The sequence below is a fragment of the Balaenoptera musculus genome, chromosome 11 (genome assembly GCF_009873245.2).
Source record: "Balaenoptera musculus isolate JJ_BM4_2016_0621 chromosome 11, mBalMus1.pri.v3, whole genome shotgun sequence".
Lineage (NCBI taxonomy): Eukaryota > Metazoa > Chordata > Mammalia > Artiodactyla > Balaenopteridae > Balaenoptera > Balaenoptera musculus.
The window spans coordinates 56,147,108-56,168,531 of record NC_045795.1 but is presented as its reverse complement, the minus strand read 5'-3'; the positions used below and the strand labels follow the sequence as shown (position 1 = coordinate 56,168,531).

Genomic DNA, 21,424 nt, shown 5'->3' with positions numbered 1-21,424 from the left:
TGCCTGTGGCTCTGAGGGGCTGGGGTGGGGGCTGTGGTTTCCTCAGGCTGCACTTGGAAGCCTGTTGGTAGGGCTGGAATCCTTGGGGGATGGTGAGCCAGACCGCTTCTGTCTGGGGAGATGAAGCCAGGGTCCTAACACTGGGCAGAGTGGTTTCCTAGCTCCCCTTGGAGTCAAGGTCCGTGGCTCCTGAGATCCTGCTCCCATTGGCCCCTGCTCTTCAGAAGCTGGGGCACCGGGAGACCCAAGGTGCCGGTGTGAGGCTGTGCAGCTGGGAGAGAACAGAGAACAGAGTGAGGAGAGGTGCTAAGAAGCAGTCCACCCACAAGAGAGCGCAGTTTCATGTATTTATTTTTGGCAGGAAGGAAATCATTGCAAATCTCTTGACTGACAATGCTCGCCCCTGGAAACGTGCACATTCTACATGTAGTATTTCCCCAGTGATGCTGGATTGTTTACACATTCAAATGTCCAACAGAAATCCATGACTACCCAGACACCAGCATCTCCACCACTTGGTGGGGGGGGGGGGTGTGTTTGTCTATAGAGAAGCTCCCTGGAGAATGGAACAGGAACAGACACCATCAAATTTACAGTAAAATAGGAACAGAGGCAGCCAGTTGATTTTGCACAGGTATATGCAAGCACTTCAAACCATCCACTCTTCTCGAACCCTGGCATGCCAACTGTCCATCACAGCACCTTTAAAAGCAGAGGCACAAACGTCACGAGTGTTTGACCATAGGGCTGTGTGGTTCTGGATTTTATGAGAAAGCCATCTTTAACATACAGGGTCTTAAAATGTTGCCAGGTTATAGACTTGTACAGATTTCCTTTTTATACAAGTTCAAATGCTGCAACCATGACAAATCAGTGTCATTAGGGCATCCTCATGTCTCCAAAATCATCTCATCAAAATTGCACCACATCAAAGGAGTTTCCCCATCAACCATCAGCTATGACACATGGTGCTTCTTTTTAGGATACAGATGCATTGTTTACAAACAGCTAATGGGTGAAACCACGGACCAACACGTAGGATTCCAGAGCAATGGAAGACAGAGCAGTAACAACCTCAGGTGTGCCTGGGCACCTCTACTCAAGGCCCGGCCAGAGATGTGATAACATCACAGTCTACGACCCACAGAATCCTGTTCCAGATCTTAATGTAAAAAATATTTTTCCAGGAGACTATATTTTAACCTGGTACCAAAAGGACCATGGAAACTCAGGAGGTCAGATTTCTCATTTGGCTGAAGAGCTGGGGGGTGTTTTGGTAACATGGGAAGTATATGGCACAGAGAAATAGCTGATAGGTTTCATTAGGTTTTAAAGCCCACAATTTAATAAAAGGTAATAATTAAAAACAATACCCGTATTTACCTTAAAAAACATAAACCCCAAACATTCATCTCATTTCTTGGCCTTATGTTAGAATTCTATTGCTTCATTTACATGTAGATGATTAAAAATATATATATCGATATAGATATTTTGATTATGTACATAAAGCAGAATCAAGGGTTAAAATAAGAACGGAATTTTGGAGTGGGGTCAAATAAGGTGCACAGAATCCAGAACCCTCCGAGGGCCTGCTGCCCTCCTGAGACATTCTGTGTCTGTGGTGGCAGGAACTGGGTTCCACCCCCGGCAGCGCTGCACGGGCTCAGTGCAATGGTGCTCACGGTTTCAGGAATGACCAGGTGAAGTGTCTGGCTCAAGCCTGCCAAGTGTCTTCACTCCATCGGAAGTGGGGCACGATTCCTAGGTTTGATTCCCCTGGAATATTCTAGAATTTCAGTCCTCTCTGCCCCCTATTCCAAATAAGACCTCAGGATGCCAACAAAGAAGGGGGCACAGGTGAGGATCTAAGGCTCTCATCAGGACTGATTTCTGTGTGGATGTCCACACATGTCAGACACTTGACTGCAACATTCAAGACATTTAAGGCAGTGGGTTCATTTAATGACTAGTTTTCCAAATCAAGGTGTATGGCATGTGCAGACCTGCCACGTAACTGTTATTTTCTGTAGTCATGCCTTGCAAGGGGCTGTTTCTATTTTAACTGGCATGTGGATTACTGGGTTTGGAACACTCAGAGCGTGGGGAGACCTGGTTACCCCTGAATACTTACTTCTCTTCTGAAAGCACGGCAGTCCGCAGACCAAAGTGCTGTTGGGAGGACGTGATTGGCAGCTGGCTTCACTATTTTATGAATGAAAGCAGAAAAGAAATTTTACTTTGACAGCTCCCCGCCCCCCCCCCACCGTTTTCCAGTCTTCTTAGTGCCAGTCACTCCCACCAGAACTCCGGCCCGACCCATAAAGGACTAAGGCAATGGTGCCAACATGAAAGGGTTCTTTTAAATTATCTTTAAGAGCAATACTTTATAGACTGTCTTATTGTCAAACGAGGAACATGGCACTGCTTAAAAGATCTCACTGGGAAAGGCTGCAAAGGGAGCCCCGGCTCAGGGAGGGGGCCCTTCCTCTCCTTGGCTCTGGGCGATGGGTTCCACATCTAGACGCGTTTCCCCAACCCTCGGCTCAGAAATAGGCTGTGCTTCAAAAGAGAAGACCAAGAGATGGACTCGGGCCACATCAGCGTGGTGGTGGGTTGAGGCCACAGGTTCTCAAGAGAGAACGGTCGGCTTATCAGAAACTCTGAGCTTGACTGCAGTTTGAAATGAACGCCACACCGGTCAGGTGCGCTGGCCCTTTTGTCTTTGTTCCCTTCTGAACTCCCGAGGCTGGTGCCAGGGAAGGAACGCAATCCACAGTCTGCAACGGGGTGGGACACCTATGTTTCTGACCCTGTCCAAGTCTGCAGCTCAGCAGTGAGCAGATTCTGAGCGTAGGCACAGTGGCAAAGAACAGTGTAACAGCCGCTGGTCAATTCCATTTGGTGGCAGCGCAGTAGCAGCAAAGAAAATTCCCAAACAGCTCCACGGGTATCCAGCTTTTGGAAAGGACAGATTTAAAAATCAATCAACAGATTTTTTTTTAACTATCCAAGGGTTTTAGAGTTTCTTAGAACTTCTCTACCAACAACAACCAAACCAAAAACATACAGAAGTATGGCAGTAGTGTGAAAGTGGAAGTGACATGATGCCACTTTTCAAGGGGAAACTGTGACCTCAAGACAAATTTGTCACCGTCAGAAATAATAAGAGTAATATAAAAGGATCTATCGTTTCCTAAAGCGTTGAGCCACACGATTGCGGATACATTCCAAACTGGGTCAGAAATGAATGCACACACTGACACCATCACTAGCAGGGGCCTGACCCTGTAGCATGCCACAGGCGGTCGGAGCAGCACACCGGCTGGGAGACAGGCTCCTATGACTCACCCCCATCCCTTACCACCCACCTCCCTCCCACCTTCCAGGTTTTAGAAAATTGTCATATTTATCTTCTTAGAGAAGCTAAGACAATAAAAGACTAAAAGATGTCTGGAAATACGTTGTGTAGAAAAATTAACTCTCAGCTTAAAATAACATTCAAAAAGGCACTTCATCCTGTAGGAAAGAGATTCTGAGTTGGGTCAGCTACTCTGAGCTGGGGTAGAAGGGGACAGGCTGTCTGCTGGAGGGGAGGACAGTTGAAAGGAAGTCTGATAGATATCAAGCTTTTTTTTTTTTCCCATTTTTTTCCTTTTTGGTATGTTTTAAGAAAAGCAAATCCAGTAAAATGCATGTCCCTTTATGAAATTCGTTAAAAGAGTTCACTTTAAAATAGTTGTTTCTGTTCTTAAAAAATAAACCAGGTAGGTATGGCCACATTCGCCCCGTGGCCTGGAGTATGGCGTGTCCTCACTCTTAGCTCCTGGGGAGCTGAGGCCAGGCAGGTCCCGAGGCTGAGGTTCCGGGGTGCACAGGCGAGAGGCGGGCAGAGGCCGGGGCTACCTACTGCAGAGTCTGTGCAGCATGCTGTACACGTCGTCTTCCTGGCTCAGGCCCTCAAAGAAGGGGATGAGGTCCAGTAGCTCCGTGTCTGTCATGTCATCGAACCAGGACTGCACAGGCACCTGGAAGACAGTGCATGGAAGGGGCAGCAGAACTGTATCCAGGCCTGGGGACTGCTTCTAGCCTGACTGGGTCCCTGTACTTTAACATTTTCTTTGGTAAGGAGGATGGGTACCTGGAAATCATCATCATCATCATCATCATCATCGTCATCATCTTGTTCGTTCTCCTGTCCCAACTAAAACCAATCCAGATCTACCTGGTTCAGGAAGGCAAAATTAAGTGTGCCCACTTTGCAGGCATTTGCCTGTTTTGTTTTCCTGCCACAGAAAAGGTGGCCAGGGCGCAGAATATATAACTAGCTTAGCGCCTTGCTAATTCCAAAACGCTCTTGCCATTGCATTAAACCAGCTTCCTGTACCTTAGAGCACTTGGAGCCAGAGGTCACCAGCCAACACTGACATCAGGGAGCCCACGTAGAGGGCATCAGAGGGCTTCCACTTAGGGTCGCTGTGCCAGACTGCACGGCAAGGAGAAGTGGACCATTTCCTCCCACGCTTAGCAGAGATCAGTTAAAAGGGGAAGTATAAAATTTCAGGACATTCTGAAGCCATGGGCAAGACAGCATTCTCCCTTAGGTTTAGACAGAGAGGTGGGGAAGGCTGCTAGTGGGTGGTAGCCAGGGGTGCAAAGAAGAGATATTAAAAGAAATTTGGGGAAGCCAAAGAAGTTTAAAAGCAGTATTTTTGACCATTTTACAAATCTAAAGACTGCTCAGAAACACAAAAATTCAGCATGTAATTTAAAAAAAGAAACAAGGTAAGGATTAACCAAAAAATGACTACTCCTGGGGAAGGGGCAGGAATGGGTGAGAGGACAGAAATGGACACAAGACTTCTCTGAATTTATCTTTGCTGATAGTTTTGATGTTAAACTATGTAAATGTGTTACATAATTGAAATAAAATTAAATCATTAAGAAAAAAAGCAACAAAAGATGAACCTTAGTGTATATAAGTTTGTGACATAACCATAGAGAGGATTATTTCAAGTGATTTTGAAACATAGTGTTGTTTGTAGATTTCTCAAAAAAAAACACCTCTAAATGCATTCAATTGTTTTATTAGTAATATTAAAACAATGCAATTTTGAAGCTATTAATAATGTATACTATAGAATAAATCAAATCTGTAATGATGTTAATATCTTTAGGAATCAAGAGTTTCAGCATAAGAGAAGGAGACACAAATACAAAAACAAAAAGAAATTAAAAACTGTTACAACTGAATTGGAAAAACCAATGTGAATTTATGATTTTGTTTTCATTCTAAAAATAAAAATAAGTGTACTTTAGCTCTGTCCAGTAGAAAGGACCGGAAGCAAAGGACATCCCAGTAACAATGAGAACGCACCCAAACTGTGGTCTCTAGCTACCATTTTCATTCTTAGGAACCAGGTTCCATAGAAAAATGGCTGATTCCAGGGCTGGAGCAAGAAATGGACAAGATGAGCTTGGAACATCTTGTTGGACCAGACAGCAGGAAGCTATCAAAGACTCTTGTTATCTGAAGGGGCATCCACTGGCCAAAGGTGAACATTTGAGTGTACAAAAGGATAATAGATGGACTTAAGTTACAACATAAAAAAAACCCATGAGTTCATAATGGTACCTAAAAAAATTCACTGGTTACTTTTGGAGGTTGCTAGAGCACCAACTCATGACTCTGAAAACTGCAGAATTAAAGAAAAAGAACCAAGACTTTACTCTGACTTCCCTATTCAAACATTCAAAATGAATTTTAGGGTTATCAAGTAGTCAATGAGAGCAAGTTCAATTAAAAAAAAAAAGAATTCCAGCCCATAAATGCAGAAAGAATGATAGGATTTAGAAATCACCATTTTGCAATTCCTAATGAAATAGTGGATGTAGGTAAGGATCATCAGTGACTGCTCCCATTTTTAGGTGAAAGGTCGACTGAAAATTTTAAAATGGATGGATCAGGCTGACAACACCTGAATCCAAAAATCAATTCAAAATCTTTAAAAGTGGGACAACCTGATGTTATATGCCTCCTGATGTGATACCACAGTGAGTACACAATACCAAAGCAATGTATGGACCTTGTTTGGATTCTGATTCAAACAATCCAAATGTAAGAAAATATTTCGAGATGATAGGGAAAAGATGAACACAGACTGGATATTAGATAATATTAAGAAACTGTTAGTATTATGAGATGTGATAATGGAACTGGGATTTTTTTTGGCCATGCTGCGAGGCTTGTGGGATCTTAGTTTCCGGACCAGGGATCGAACCCGTGCCCCCTGCAATGGAAGCGTGGAGTCCTAACCACTGGACTGCCAGGAAAGTCCCTGGAATTGGGATTATACTAAAAAGAACCCTTATCTGTTAGACACATTACAAAATGCATTATGTTGAATTTGATTAACTCATCAAAAGGAGCATATTTAAATATAATACATTTTGAATGTTTGTTCAAATAATGATTATACACTAATGGAATCTAGTTTGAACTCAGTTTTTGGTTATAAGTGGAGCAACAGAGTTCTGGCCTCAAGGAAAGGACCCTGTTTGGGCTTTTGTTGAGTCTGAGAAACCTGGGCTTGGGAGAAACATCCTCTCCAGGGCCTGAGCTGAGGCCTGGCGTGGTGGCCACTGTGGAGGGGTGAGCAATCACCAATGGGGCTGGTCTCTCTTCCCCTGGAAACGAAGGGCGGGCAGTGGAAGGGCGTCTCTCCTGCTCTGAGTTGTGCTGCACCCAGAGAGTCGGCACTGGGAGCTGCCACGCTCCATGGAGTTTTATGTAGGAAATGTTCCCGTTGTCTACTTTTTAGACATCATTATGAGGTGGTAAAGCCTGGCAGTCTTATCTGAAGACCTCACCGAAGTGCTATTCATTCTTAATACTTCTGTTGAAGAGGTCACCCAGGTCTTCTAAGTCTACAGAGGTCATGAAGTCCTGGGCAACAGCCAGCTCCAGGAAGCTAATGACAGAACCTTCTCGGTCACAATCCTAAAGATGCTAAGGAGATACAGGCTCATTGAGCCTGCAAGCTCTGCTCTAAGTGCTTTTCACGTACTGCCACCCAACCCTCCAACAATCCTATGAGATCAGCATGCCTATAATCCCCATTTGACAGAGAGGACAACTGAAGCTCAATGGGCATAAATAACTTGGCCAATGTCATGTAATTGCTAAGTGGCAGAGTTGGGATTTCACCAAGGAAAAGGCCAAGAAACCCCGCACAGGTGCTTGAAAGGTACAAAAGTGGTTCTGCTTGGCAAGAGAGCTCAGATGGAGCTCTGCGTCCTTTTGCTTTGGGGCTACTTACTGCATTCTCAGGATGGAAGATGTACGAGGCAGGAGAATTGTCCACGATGATCACTTTGCTCAGCTCCCGCCCAAGGCGACTCAGGTCTTTCACGTAGTTCCCTCGATGGAAAACACACGATTCTCGGAAGAGCCGGGCCCGGAACACACCCCAGCGGTCCAGCAGGTCAGCCACAGGGTCTGCGTACTGGAAAGCAGGTGTTACAGTGAAGCCTGGGCGCCTGGAAGAGCCCAGAAGCCCTGACCTCCTGCAGCAAGATCCGTACTACTTTTCTAAAAAGGGATTTAAATAATTGGATGTGTTTCAGATCCTGGTTATTTTCCTGACACCCTGGATTCTTCCATTTCTCTCACTTCTCATACCCAATCCATCAGAAATTCTTGTCAGTTCCAGCTCCAAAAATATCTTGAATCCACCTGGATCTCTCTGTATTGTCACTGCCTCGTCTGGGCCTCTGTAATCTCTGGCCTGCGGTGGCTGCGTGAGCCTCCAGAATAGCCTCCCTCTTCCCCTTGGGCCTCCTTTCCACCCATTCACCCCACAGCTGTCAGAGTGGCCGCTGGAAGACATCTGTCAGGCCACATCACTCCCTGCACTGTCTTCCCGCCGCATTTGGAACGAGGTCCCCTGGTCCCTGCCGGATCCTGTACGCCTGCAGCCGCTTCTCAGCTCCATCTCAAGTCACTTGAGCCACACTGGCTTTGCACATGGTCAGGACCTTTGCACCAGTGTCCCCTCTGCATGGAACACTCTCTGCACGAACTTCTCCTTCTGTCTCCTCATTTTTCAGATCTTGGCTTCCCTTACTACCTACCCAGCCCTTCCTCTCTGGCTACTCTCTGGCCTCACAGCCATTGCCCCCACAGAGCTCACCACCACCTGGGACCACCTTACGTTCCTGTCACCTGTCAGGGCCCAGGCCTTGCCTGTCGTGTTCCCTGTGACATCCCTAGCACTTGTGGGTGCCTACCTCATAGTAGGGCTCAGTAAATACTAGTTCCATCAGTGAACGAAAGAGCGGACGTGGGATTTGGCTTGTGTGCACGGGGCCACACTGCCCCCTAGAGGTGCTCTGGGCAGCTGGGCCAGCCCAGCCCCCGACTGTCACTGGATGGTGCCCAGACAGCACTTCCATTTACTTGGAGCCCAGGAGTTTTAAGGGAGGGAGTTCAAGCCCCGCTCACAGCTGGGGTTCATCCAGCTTGGCCCTATTCCATGGCCTGGGGGAATTTCCCCCAAAGCAGGCTGACCTGGATAAAGAAATAAAGGGGTTATCCCTGAGGGAAAATCTTCATCTAGACTGAGTGTCCTGGGCTGAAGGCAAAAGAGTGGCAGCTCCCAGCCCGACGTTAGTGAGGGGCACAGCCAGTTTCCCTAGGGGCCCAGAGGCTCTGCCAGGGAGGTAGGAAGCACCCGAGGCTGGTGGTCTTGGGAAGGCCAGTGGCGGAACGCACAGCAGCCCAAGTGCAGAGCCAAGGCAGGCACGGCTGCAGGATGCAGGGCTACAAGCAGCATCCTGGTTCCATGGGCTAGCCCTCCTCTCTCCAGAGACATCCTGATGGAGCAGAGTCCAGGAGGAGGCTGGATTTCCTGCCAACCAAGTGGGGTGAGCTCAGGGCTCTGCAGTTTTCTGCTGGTGAGGGTAGCCAAGTGCCACGTGGGTTGTTTTTAAGGGGCTGACTCTAGCTAATTTCTTCATAATCATTAACGGTGGCGGTGGCATATATCTTTCAAGGGAATGTCTGAGTCTGGGGCTCCAGGCCTTGGAGGTGAAGGTGGGGAATATAAGCTTCATGTGGGCAGGGACTGTCTCTTGTTCTCTGTGGTATGCCTAGTGCCTAGTACAGTGGCTGACACACAGTATATACTTGCTGGGTGAGTGAATGAAGGAAGGACACTAAGATGGGGAAGCAGACACGGAAGGGCTCTGACAGTCAGCAGAGGGTTGCTTAGGCCCCCGGGCGGCAGGCCAGGAGGTCCTCTGCACCAACAGTGCTGGCTGGGGCTGAGCCCAGAGCCAAGCACTGGGGAGCGGCCACCTGTCAGCAGAGCTTGTGCACCAGGGAGGAGAGAAGCTGGACGGCTAGACTTGAGGGCTGATTCGGCAGAGCCAGCCTTGGGTAGCAGCAAGAGAAGGGCTGGAGAGACAGATGGAGGGGCAGGTGGGAGCCGTCCAGGAAGAGCGACTGAACAAGGATGTTTAAGCAAGTGCTGGGGATGATGCCAAGAAAGAGTGCTTTCAATTTCACCAAAGAAAAAACGGCTCTCAGTCCACCAGCATTGTGCGATCTTCCTGTCTGTTATATCTTTGGTTATCACTTCAGGCTCCTTGGCAGCCCAGAGCACTGTCAGAAAAGCCATCGGCACCGCAGCACGATTAGCCTTGGTACCGTTCATCTGAAAGGGTACCCACCAGGGAAGATTACGCTTTTCCTGAGGCCACGTTCTCTTTTCAGTATGCAGAGGTCAGCCCGGGGCTTTGGATTCCCTCGCTACCAGCCTGGTGATGAGCTTGGCAGAATGTGAGCAAGTGGGGTTCTCTCTCACCTCGGCCATGACAGAGAGATGGCCCAAACCAGCAATGCCCAGCCTGGCAAAGCAGCATGTCTGGGAACTCGGGGTCAGAGTCCCCGACATGCAGAGAAGGCAGCCGCGCAGAGACAGAACATGGGGGAGGAAGCTGCCTGTGGGTCCTTGGAGCAGGTCTGCAGGCAGGCAGACAGCTAACTTGGGCCCCAGAGAGCTCATCTTTGGGGCCATTCAGGGTCCCTGAGGTGCCCATGGAGACACCGGCAGTGCCATCAACAAATGGATGGCATTGGCCCCATCAGGGTCAGGGTTTGAGACATGGTCATGGCAAGGATCTCTCCTGAGGAGCAGGGCCTGCTCTGTCTGCCCTCCACACCACGCACGTGCCTCCGCTCACCTGTGAAGGGACAGACTAAACCACACTGGGGACCCTGTGAGCCTGCCAGTTCCCTCAAACAGTAGGAGAGGGCCAAGAAACCACTCTCCTTGGTCAGAGCCAGTGTAGATGCTGGGTCAGAGATTCACACCAAACCACAGGACCAGAACATGTGTGAATTATTTTATCATCATGAATAATTATGATAATAAAGAATGAACACCAGGAGCAGTTACCATGTGACAGCGCCCAGCACAGCACATGGGACCCGGCAGGTGCTCCACGGACACCTGCTGAATAGGAGTGGGGCCCTGTGCTAAGCTCTTTATGGGCATGATCTCATTTGACCCACCCCATGAGGTAGATGGAATCATCCCCATCTTATAGAAGAAATGAGGCGAGAGAAGTGAAGCAACTGGCCTGAGGTCCCAGGGCTCATGAGGGCAGTCACAACTCTCATTCGGCCCCAGCAGGCGGATGAATCTTTGACCCTTATCTCTCCCTGAAACCTGTGTGAGCTAACCCAAGGGCAAAGAGGCCTGAGCCTGTAGCCAGTCAACAGATGAGATACATACGCCCTTTCTTGGTTACACTGGACACATGTGTGGTTTCCTGGTCTGTGGATGAGTAGCTTCAGCGGCCGCAGGGAGCAACTTCATGGAGCACTTGTTCCCAGTGCTGTCGCTATGGTAACCCAGAAGCCTCTCAGGCTGGTGCCGTGCACATGGCCTGCATCCACCCCACCTGGGGTGGGAACCTGTCACCATGGAGACAGCTTCCCCCACCTTAACAAAGGGCTGCTTGACAGGGGGCATGGGTGGAGGGGCTGGGCGCTCAGGGCTGGGGGCAGGACCCACCTTGGCCAAGCTGGCAGTAAAGAGCACACACTCAAACAGCTGCCCCATCCTCTGGAGGAACTCGTCCACGTGTGGCCGCTTCAGCACATACACCTGCAACGGCAGGGACAGCACGCCGGTCAGTCACAGCAGCCGCTGCGAAAGGCCTGGGGCCCGGACACCCTGCATAGGAAGAATTCCTAACCAGGTTCCTGCCTCCTGCCCCTTGGTTTAATGTGGTACGTACGAAGGGCTGTGCAGTCAGATATGGCGCTTCAGGCCAGACACACCTCAGATAGGGCTCCAGGTCTGAATTGGGAGCAGACGCCCCTCCCAAGGGGGAAAGGGAAGCTGACCATGGTATTGAAGGTCCTGGGGATTTTCAGAACCAGTGAGTGGAAGGGTTGTGCCGCATTTGTGTGACACAATTCCTTCATTTCACGTGCGTTTCGCGGCACATGCTCTCAGTCAGGCCTTTGTGGACACAGGCTGTGGTCTGGGGTAGTCCTTTCGGGAGGTCAGGGCCTGGCCCCCTGCCCGGCAGGCCTGGGATTGCTCCAGCTGCTACCTACTCTGATTGGAACCCCTCCCTCGCTAAGACGGCCTGGGGTGGAGGCGCAGGCCCAGCAAAGCCGAAGGAAGGGCCTTCCTTGTCGCCTTGGGAAACCATCTACGTGACCCCACAAAGGTAACTCTGCTTGGGTCTGCTCCAAACAGATGCTTCAGGGGACTTGAAGCCCGCCTACCCCAGGCCCCGGAAGCCAGCCATCAGGAGGAGCCGCCAAGCAGAGGGGGGCAAAGAGCGGCCTTTCCTAGAGTGGCTGGGCTCTGCTCCTGACTGGGGAGCCTGAGCAAATGTGAGGAAACATGGGAGTGGGGAGAGAAGGCAGAGCTGGCGAGAGAAGACAGAGGAGGTGGGAGGAGGGAAGAACTAATTAAAACTTGAATAAATTCCATCTGAAATTAGCCATTTCCCTAAAATAATTCAAACTTGTTAAAATTCAATTCAATTCATATTCGCTCAGTCCCAGCTCTGGGCTCAGCCTGAAGCAGTTACAAAGGTGAGTGAAACACAGGCCTTGCCCTTGAAGAGCTCACAGTCTAGAGCAGACATACAGAAAAATATATCAAAATAAACATGTGTAATGAAAGCTATAGTAGAGGGATAAATTAAGGATGATTAACTCCCCTCTCAAGGGGAGGGAATCACAAAAGGGAACATTTGGCCTGGACCTTGAAGGATGAATAGGAGTTCACCAGGCTGATAAGGATGAGAAGTGAGCTTCCAGACAGAGGAAACAGTATGAGCATGAGACCTGGCCTGAAAACGCTTGGGGTGTTAGAGAATGGCCAGAGCCCTGCATGACCAGCCCTTCAGAGGCAGCAATAAAATAGGGGGAAATGGGGGTAGAAAAGGCTGAAGACGAAATGTGAAAAGCAGGCCTGGGCGAGTATGCATGGGGCCATAAACAAAGCAGGCTGGATACCTAACAGGACGAGTAACAGAGGGGAACGGGGCTCTGCCCCACACGGAGGATGTGCTGCTGGTAAAGGAGTTTACACAGAGCTAACCAGGACTTGGTGGGAAACATGGCTGACTGAAAGGGTGTGTGGAGTGAGGGGCCAGAGGAGCAGGATGGCTCAGGGTGGGTGCCCACAGGGCTCTGAGGAGCAGGGTGGCCTGGGTGTGGGTTGAGGGCTGGACCTGTGGCTGTAGTAGCTCCAGGCCCGACTTTTGCCCACGAGGCTGCTTGGTGCCAGGTACGGATCCGGCCTGCGGTCCTCAGTCTCCCTGGGAATACTGCTTGGAAAGGAAGCTTTGCTACACGCAAAGGGCAGAAGACTGGTTTGGGAACTCTGGTGTTGGTGCCTCTGGCAGAGAGGAGGGTCCTGGGCCCGGAGGCCAGCGTCCAGGTCCGCGTCCGCGTGCAAGTAACCAAGAATAGGCCCCTTGGGACCTGCACAGCCTATCCTGGATTACTTGAACGAGGCCACGGCCTTCGCCAGGGCCTTGGTCCTCCTCTGGGCGCCTGTGGCTTCATTCCCTCAGGAGAGAGAGTTTCTGACCCCAGCTCTGGGGTATCTACCAGGTGAATCATAGCACAGTCTGGAGGGCTGGGGCAGCTGGGTGGCTCCTTCGAGAATGGGCTGGCCATAGCAGGTCAGGTCCTGAGGGCCACGCTCACGGTCATGGTCACGAGGAACGAAGGATTAATTTCTCTCCTAATTCCTGCCATGCCAGTGGGCAGCCTCTCCTTTGTCTCATTATCTTGTAACACGAGCCAAGATAATAAATGCAGAAGCCTTAACTGCTTCTCAGATGCTAAGTTAATTCTGTTGACGCTTCTGCAAATGTTAAATGCCCAAGTGCCTGCCATTTTGGCTCCCTGATGGCTTTTAAAAGTGTGAAGTGTGGAGACACCAGGGACAGAGTTACCAAGGGAGAGTTTTCCTCCTGGGATATAAACACACCAGGCCAGAGACTCTCCCTTTAGATCTTGGGGTTGACAAGGAAGATGACTGGATCATCCTTGTGGAAAACCTACAATGTCTTCCTACAATGTTTCCAATATTTCATAAATGAAACTATTTCCAGAGGAGCTTCATGAAGAAAAAAGGAAAATAAGGGAAAAAAAATCAGAACAAAGATGTACGCCAACTGACTAGGGCATCTTTATTCAAAGCTGCCTGCTGATCCAAAAAACGCACACCCTTCCTCCTTTCCTTTTTGGGTTGGATTTTGCTAAATATTCACTGGAGAACACGATGCAGGAGTGACAAGGTGAGTCTAGACTGGCTGGCCTTGGAAACGGACAACTTTTCCCGAGAATCTACCATAAGTGGGTGACTTGTGACATTCTCCTGTTGTCTGCTAGGAGAGTAGCTGAAGCAATTACACAGGGAAGTTAATTAGACCATCAAGCTAGGCCAGTGGGGGATATGGAAACTTCTAAAAGTCTGCATCAAATCAAAGAATTATTTGAACTTGCAACCACATCTAATATTTACAAATAGATTCTAGTTTCCCTTATAAACTAAGTATAAAATTCATCTGAGTGAAAAAAAAGCAGAACATCATTGCATTTTCAATAAAATCTACTTCCTTTTGATTTAGGAATAAAAAGATTATGAAATGGGAATTTAGAAATACAGTTCACAGGAAACATAATTACTAAAAAATGCTAACTGAAACTCAGATTTAGCTTTGCTTTCTTACCTGATGTATAGTTCCATCGATTTCAACGGGAACAATAAAATCAGCATTACTAATAGGCTAGAGAAAAAAGAAACTATAATTAATATGTCTGAAAGAACAAAATAAAATTGGAAACTTTAGCACCAAAAAAGCTTGCCTGGACCAATGTTTTTATTGTTGGAAAAAACAATTCAGGAGGATGTTGAAGCCTGCCATGGCTCCTCAAAATAAGCACAAGCAGAAAAGCACATTATTTTCTGTTCTGAATATTGTTACATTTTCAGCATCTTGGTCCAACTTTTTTATCACCTCCCTGGCCCCAACCACAAAGGGTGGTGCAGCTGGCTTGGGAACGGGGCTCCTCAAACTCCCCGCTCTTGCCTAGAGCCCTCCCAGCATGGCAGGAACCACTGCTGGCCACCAGGGGGAGGAGGTGAGAGCCTGACGATCCCCGAGGACAGGGCTACTCAGGGGAAAAGAATTTGTCTTGGACCCACAAGTGCAGGCTGCCCTGTGAGGGGCTGCTTGACAGATGTTCAACACATGGACCCCAAGTGGGGCCATCAGATATGGGGGGTGAAATCAGAGGCCACAGCCATGACCTTGGGCAGGCTCTTTCCCCTCTGGACCTTGGATTCTCCTCTCTTCCTCAACTAGAGCAATGGATCTGATCAGTGCCCCTACCTCCATCCAGCATGCATCAGTGATTTCAGGCCTTGCCTGGCACCATCTCCTACTGTGGGAGGTGGGGAGACCCAGCCCACCCCAGACTGTTCTGCTCTATGTAATACAACACGTAGCACACTCACAAACCTCTGCATATTTAAAGTAACTCTGACACTTAATGACACTTAAAATTCAAATAGGATGCTTCGGCAGTCACTATGTTCTCAATGATAGACTCACATACAGTTCTAAATGGAAGTCCACAAATCAGGTAGAAATGAACAGGCCCAAGAGAAGCATGAGACCACAAACCCTCGGGACACGTAGGAGAGAAACAGAGGGAGAGAGAACATGTGTGTGGTGGCCACAGGGCAGGAGTGTGGGGTACGGGGTCTCTGGTCAGAATCTGAACTGGGGTCTCTGCCTTTAAGCCCATTACTGTACACACACATTGTTCTTTGATATGTAAACTGAAAAAAAGGTGGAAAATACTAGATCACAGAACCATTACTAAGCACTCAGCAGAGCACCTGAGGCTTAAGATTATAGTGTCTTCACTGCTTTGGTTGGAAGGCCAAGGATGAGTTCGGTATTTTATGATTTCACAACTAAAATAGAGAATCAGGCTAGAAAACAAAAGACTGAAGGAAGAAACTCTCACAAGGCATTAGATTGTGAAATCATATTCCACAGAGTATAGAACAAGAGAAAACCATTGCCCAGCTCAGAGCAAGCACTGCCCTCCATCTTTTCTTGCGCGAGACCGGGCCAAAGCCAGGGCTGTAAACCTGGGTCCTGGCCCTGCGTGCTGTACAGATGTGCAGTTTCAAGGAGAGAGGTTCACAGCTTTCGGATTCTCAAAGGGTTCTGAAATGCCCAGAACCTTAAAAACCATATGATAAAGAATATTCCGCTCGCAAATGTAGGCAGGCCAGGGAGGGAAGAAATGAAGAGATGCTGTTCACATCAGCCTGTCGCATCAACGCCCTCTGAGTAGGCCCTAGAGATACCAGGGGCTGCCAAGGCCTCGCCTTTGGAGGCAGGAACCCTCAGTAACCTCGGGCAGTCTGGCCAGCGATGCCCACACTCCCAGAGCCGCTTGGAATGAAGCTGTCTATGCTGTAATGGCAACTGACCCCTGTCCTAAAGGGCTTTCTTCCACAGGGACTTGAAAAAGTCTTGAGCATCCTGCCCATGGGGGAGAAAAGGCTTCCAATGCCGTTCAGGGTTGAGTTGGGATATAAGGTCACTGCAGCCCTGGGACCAATCCTGGAAGGGCCCTTGTGGGGCTGGGGAATGAGTGGTACCTACGTGCCCCAGCTGCCAGCCGGGCCATTTCTCACTGCCAGGGGTAAGTGTGGCCCCCGCCTCCACTCTCCAAAGGACTCTAGGACAACTGCCTGGCCTTGTCCTGTCAAGGAGGATTCTGTTTAGTGAGAAGCAGGCCCAAGGAGGGATGTTTCTGGCAGAAAGGTCTTCAGGAAAATTTGATGGCTCTCCCACTTCCCACAGAGCCACATCAAGGAGTGACTGGCTGGTGTCAGACACCCACTCCATCTTAGGTGGTGCTTTCACGTCTCTCAGCAAAGTAAGCGGGGTCACGGGCTGGGGGTAAAAAGAAGAATGTGGTCTAACTGGCCAGCAACAGTAGAGCAGTTCCACCGCCAGAAACACCCAAGGAAAACAGGACAAGGACCCTACACACCTGCTTCTTCTCCCCGACACACCAGTCCCCTATTTCCAAACTTTTTTTTATCATTTGCTTCTTTTAAACAATTTCAAAAAATGGAAAAACGATTAACTCATTTCCCGAGAGTGTAGCCATAGCTGTTCCTGCATAGAGGCCCTCGGGTAATTTGTAATCTTGGCTGTTGTTCTGGCGGGGAGATGGAGATGGAGAGCGAGCTGAGCTCACTGCAGCCCCGCAGCCATCAGGAGGGAGGTCAGGCAGGTGGATACACATTAAGCCGTGAAGCTTAGGAAAAACTCCAGCAACCTCTTGTCATGAAAACGGTCAAGGTAAATGGCTGAATGTGTTCAGATGCCGTTAACTCTGGAAGTCTTCTTCAGAGTTGGGCATCTTCCAAAACTTGGTCTGGGAAAACTTCCAGGATAGTCGGTTGCTTGACGGTTTTCAACAGTGCCTCCCCTGCCCCTCCCAATACAACTTGCAGCACGTACAGCGTTCCGGTTACCTTGACAAACACATAGCAGTGGCCTGGGGCACTGATTGCCTTGTGCCACCTGAAAAGTATTTCTGCAGGGGGCAGAGTGTTGGAAAACTCAAACTGCATACATAAGAATGAAGTCTCAGGGATACTGGCAGCCCCAAACTAATCATGTTAATATTCAGCTACTTGAGTTAATGTTCACCTGAGTTAATAAGCAACTGTTATTGGGATTTCATGAACAGGGAGGTCATACGCCAACAACCACAAGCTTTCATCCTTTTAATTTTCCCTTTTCCAATACAACTGTGACCAAATCACAAAGATCACTGATTGTTTTTTATGTTGATTTACCTTAAATGAACTGTGCACCAATGTTTCATCTAAATCAATGACCACACATTTCTTTCCATAGTCAAGCACCGTCACCTCTGGAAGGAGATATTTAGCTGGTGGCTAAAGGGGGAAAAAAAAATCAATATTATTACCTTTATGTAAAAGACAAACCAAATCCCTTATTATTGTATTACACTATGTCAATGAGGTCAGAAATGAAACCAAACATTTAAATGCCTGGTCAAGCACATCATGGAATTTTATTAAAAACAATAGGAATAAGCAGTTTGCAATTGAAGTTTTACCAAGCAAATACTGTGCCACTGCCTGAACGGCTATTATGAGGGCCTGGGCTTTGGAACCAGACAAACTTGGGTTTGAATATCAGCTCTGTCTGTTCTTTGGCTGTGAGTTGGGATAATAATACCTACCACGAAAGGTTGTTATCAGCTATAATTGCAGTAAAACACCCAGCATTCTGCCTGGCACATATGTGGTGGCTATTGTTATTATTAAAATGGACAACACGAAAATGAATGTTAAATTATAATAGCTACTCTAACCATGCAGCCTATGTTCCGGGGTCATATTTCATCTGAAATTCACTGTGGTATATAAGCATATTTTAGAGCTTTATTGGACCACAGTATTTTTTTTTTAAGTGACTGAAGCTTTCAAAAAACTTTAAGAGAAACTATAGAACTACCAGTAAAAAGCAATCCAAAGTGACCTCCAATAATAGGAAACAGAAATAAAACTGGTCCATGTACAGTGCCCTGCGTTGTACGTGTCCCACTGTGGTGTAATATCGAGCGAAAGTGGCACTTTTATCCCTTGGAGTCTCTGTCCCTGGAAGTTATACTTTAATCCACATACTGTGTGTTAACCAGAAAATCCATTTAAATGTCTTTGTAGTAGCTGACTTTCATCTTATGATAAAAAAGTCATAAAGAGTTAATAAAATGCTAGATATCTTCAGCCAACCTTATTCTTTTTTTTTTTTTTTTTTAAAGGGAACGCTATTTATTTATTTATTTATTTAGGCTGTGTTGGGTCTTCGTTTCTGTGCGAGGGCTTTCTCTAGTTGTGGCGAGCGGGGGCCGCTCTTCATCGCAGCGCGCAGGCCTCTCACTGTCGCGGCCTCTCTTGTTGCGGAGCACAAGCTCCAGACGCGCAGGCTCAGTAGTTGTGGCTCATAGGCCTAGTTGCTCCGCGGCACGTGGGATCTTCCCAGACCAGGGCTCGAACCCGTGTCCCCTGCATTGGCAGGCAGATTCTCAACCACTGCGCCACCAGGGAAGCCCGCCAACCTTATTCTTGATTTAGAGTATTTATTTCTTGGGCCTTGCCTCATTCTAGAAATGATTTGAAGTATTTCAGTTTACTTTGTGGCATATTCAGTATCCAATGTTAACTAGCTAATTTTCTGTCCTGGAGGAAGGTCAAGCTCTGTTCCATATTTAATGCAAAACGAAACACAAGAAAATATCTGTCCCTAACCACTGAAGAATGGACAATTTAGCTTATCAAGTAAAACAAGAAAAAAATGAAATCAAGAAGTAGTCCCTTTTAAATGGCTATTTCTTTCTCTCTCTCTTTTTTTTTTTTTTGGTTTCAGTTGAACATTAGTCAGGGAATTCATGTTAATTTTGGACTTGAGCTGGTTCAATAGTGAATGTAAAGCAGGCGGTCAACAGGGTAGGTAAATTTGCAAGTGCTATGATCATCTTGGCTGGAGGGATTGTCGGGGCGGAGTAGGATGAAGCAATGTGTGGAGACATGAGCATTTCTAATTCCTGGGGGGCTCTCTCTAGTAAGCGTGGGTGTTTCATCCTCTCCAACATCATCCAGCAGAAAAAGCCCTTACGGCCTCCCAACTCCCTTGGCTCTAATGAATGTTCACCAAGCAGTATCCCTGAGAATGTGGCACTGGGAAAGACGTGCCTTAGACTTGGAGCGTGGGACCCAGTGTCCTGGAAAGGACTATGTCCTTCATTACAAATCAGCAAGCAGGCAGGTTTTATTAAAAAAATTAAAATAAACTTGCAAGAAGAAGTTCAAAAGAGGTTTAAAAAGGCAGGGTGTGATGAGCCCAATAAATGAACATAATAGAGAGGACTGGGGTTATTTCTGTTGTGTGAGCCATAGCAGAAAGCATGCTTGTGACTAGAATAAAATTTGTTTTAATTTTCTATTATACAATTATGTAATAAAACACATTCTCATTGTAAAGAATATAGACATATAAAACACAAGTATTCTCTCGTCCATGTTCACCCCCCCAATTCCTTTCCCCAGGTGCCCCCCCCTTTTTAGTTTGGTGTGTATCTGTCTAGCCCTTCTTCTATGCGTTTATAGACTAAAACAGCATTTTAACTTTAAGTAATTGCTAGCCTGGAAAATAAGGATCTAGAACTTCTATCCCTAGCATATCTGAAAACATCAAAGCTCTGCCAGAAGTGGCTCAGTTATTTTCCAAACCAGGGAATGAAAATTACTTTCTTCGCAGGTTTAACCCACACTTTACAAGCATTCTCTGAGTTAACAGTAAGGAAAAAGCCTCCCCGCACTATTTTAAGAGAGAAAAGAGCGAGCGGGGTGACAGGCAAGCTATTGATTTAGCATTTCTGCTGCAGAGAACAAGGCCAGGCTGGGGCGACACGCTGCAGGGGGCGGTCCATTAACCCTTAGCCCGGTTCCTAAATGCACGCGGCTTCCCTGAGAGCTTGGCTTTAGATTAATGCAAATTCCTCAGACCAGTGGTAAGAATTCTTCTGGACAGCTGTGTCCTTGGAACATGCAAGGATACTAGATAATTGTGATAGTGTTTTGTGACTTCAATTGATCTGCTCAGGTGATGCTTGAATCATTAACTAAAAAATGTCCTGATGCAAATTTTCTCTCAGGTCATCGTAAAGCTGAAGAACAGGAGAAACACCACTTATATCAAAAAGAGCCTTTTCTAAACACAACGACTTGCTCCCAAGCACAGGCGGGCACTGCCAGGGGGGTGGGGTGGGAGTAAGAAAGCATGGGGGGAGGGGGAGGTTTGAGAAGGGCATTCATGCCATTGCTCTTTCTGGGAGTGGATGTGAAAGTTCCTGTCCTTGGCTGTGAACGGGCGGCCAGGAATAGTTAATCTAAGGTATCCACCCCATAACACACCCTTGCAAATCTTACAGAAGCGGCGCCTCTTCTTGGTATGCTGGGTGGTTGTCTGTGCACTGGAGTTCTCAGGCTCCAAGTCTGCACACTGCCCACCCCCCCTCCCCTCGCGCCTCCTGAGCTCAGGGCAGAACTCTCAGGGCTGCTGCAGGAGGGGCAAAGGAGACTGGACACCAGCTCTAACTAGAGGAGTTGCTCTGCTTATATGATCTTCATAAGGTTTGGTGGAAAAAAGTATACTACTGTTTACTAAAAGGCTTAGGCCGACAGCATACAAACGTAACTGTTAGAAAACAAATTTCTCCTCTCCACTTTCAGCAATTTTATGGCTCAGCTGCACTGTCAACCCCGAGCTGGAAGCACCAGGGACGTAAGTGATTCCAGAGAGCATGTGGGAACGGTAGGGGTCTGGTCCTCACTGGGGCCAAAGCATCTGAGTGTTCACCTTCAGAGTCACCACCAAACTTCACGGTTCCCAAGCCTGTCCCTCTGCATTTTTCCTTACCCTTCAACACCTGACTTTTACTGGACAGAACATGAGGCTTCCGATAAGAGGTACAGAGGGCCCCAAACCCCAGCTCCCAGTTGGGAGACAAATGTTACTAAGTGAAACGTTTAAGATCAAGTCCAGATAAAGACGTCATTTCTAATAGGTGTACAAAAGATGGGTTACTCAATAAATGACGCTGAGACAACTGACTTGCCACCTGGAAAAAAGCAAATAAAGCTGGATTGAGACTTCACGCACTACACCAACATAATCCAGATGGATCAAAGATTTAAGTGTAATGATGAAACTGCTAAAATACTAGGAGACAAGTGGGTCATAGTCA

The 21,424-nt window shown here is 47.7% G+C and overlaps 1 protein-coding gene across 3 annotated transcripts in view; it reads right to left on the bottom strand.

Annotated features, from left to right (window-relative positions):
• Window positions 1-118: 118 nt before the first annotated feature.
• The window catches only part of CTDSPL (CTD small phosphatase like), a 125,650-nt gene continuing 104,344 nt past the window's right edge, over window positions 119-21,424 (bottom strand). The window contains exons 5-11 of one of the 3 annotated variants that reach the window (XM_036867854.1): window positions 17,445-17,546; window positions 14,278-14,334; window positions 11,082-11,174; window positions 7,320-7,505; window positions 3,911-4,028; window positions 2,135-2,205; window positions 119-271 (exon numbers count right to left, since the gene is read on the bottom strand). In XM_036867854.1, the coding sequence (XP_036723749.1) occupies window positions 221-271; window positions 2,135-2,205; window positions 3,911-4,028; window positions 7,320-7,505; window positions 11,082-11,174; window positions 14,278-14,334; window positions 17,445-17,546 (678 nt within the window). In that variant the 3' untranslated portion in view covers window positions 119-220. Of the gene's footprint in view, window positions 272-334; window positions 4,029-7,319; window positions 7,506-11,081; window positions 11,175-14,277; window positions 14,335-17,444; window positions 17,547-21,424 lie in introns of those variants that run through there. The other 2 variants (XM_036867855.1, XM_036867856.1) reach the window with 2 other exon arrangements.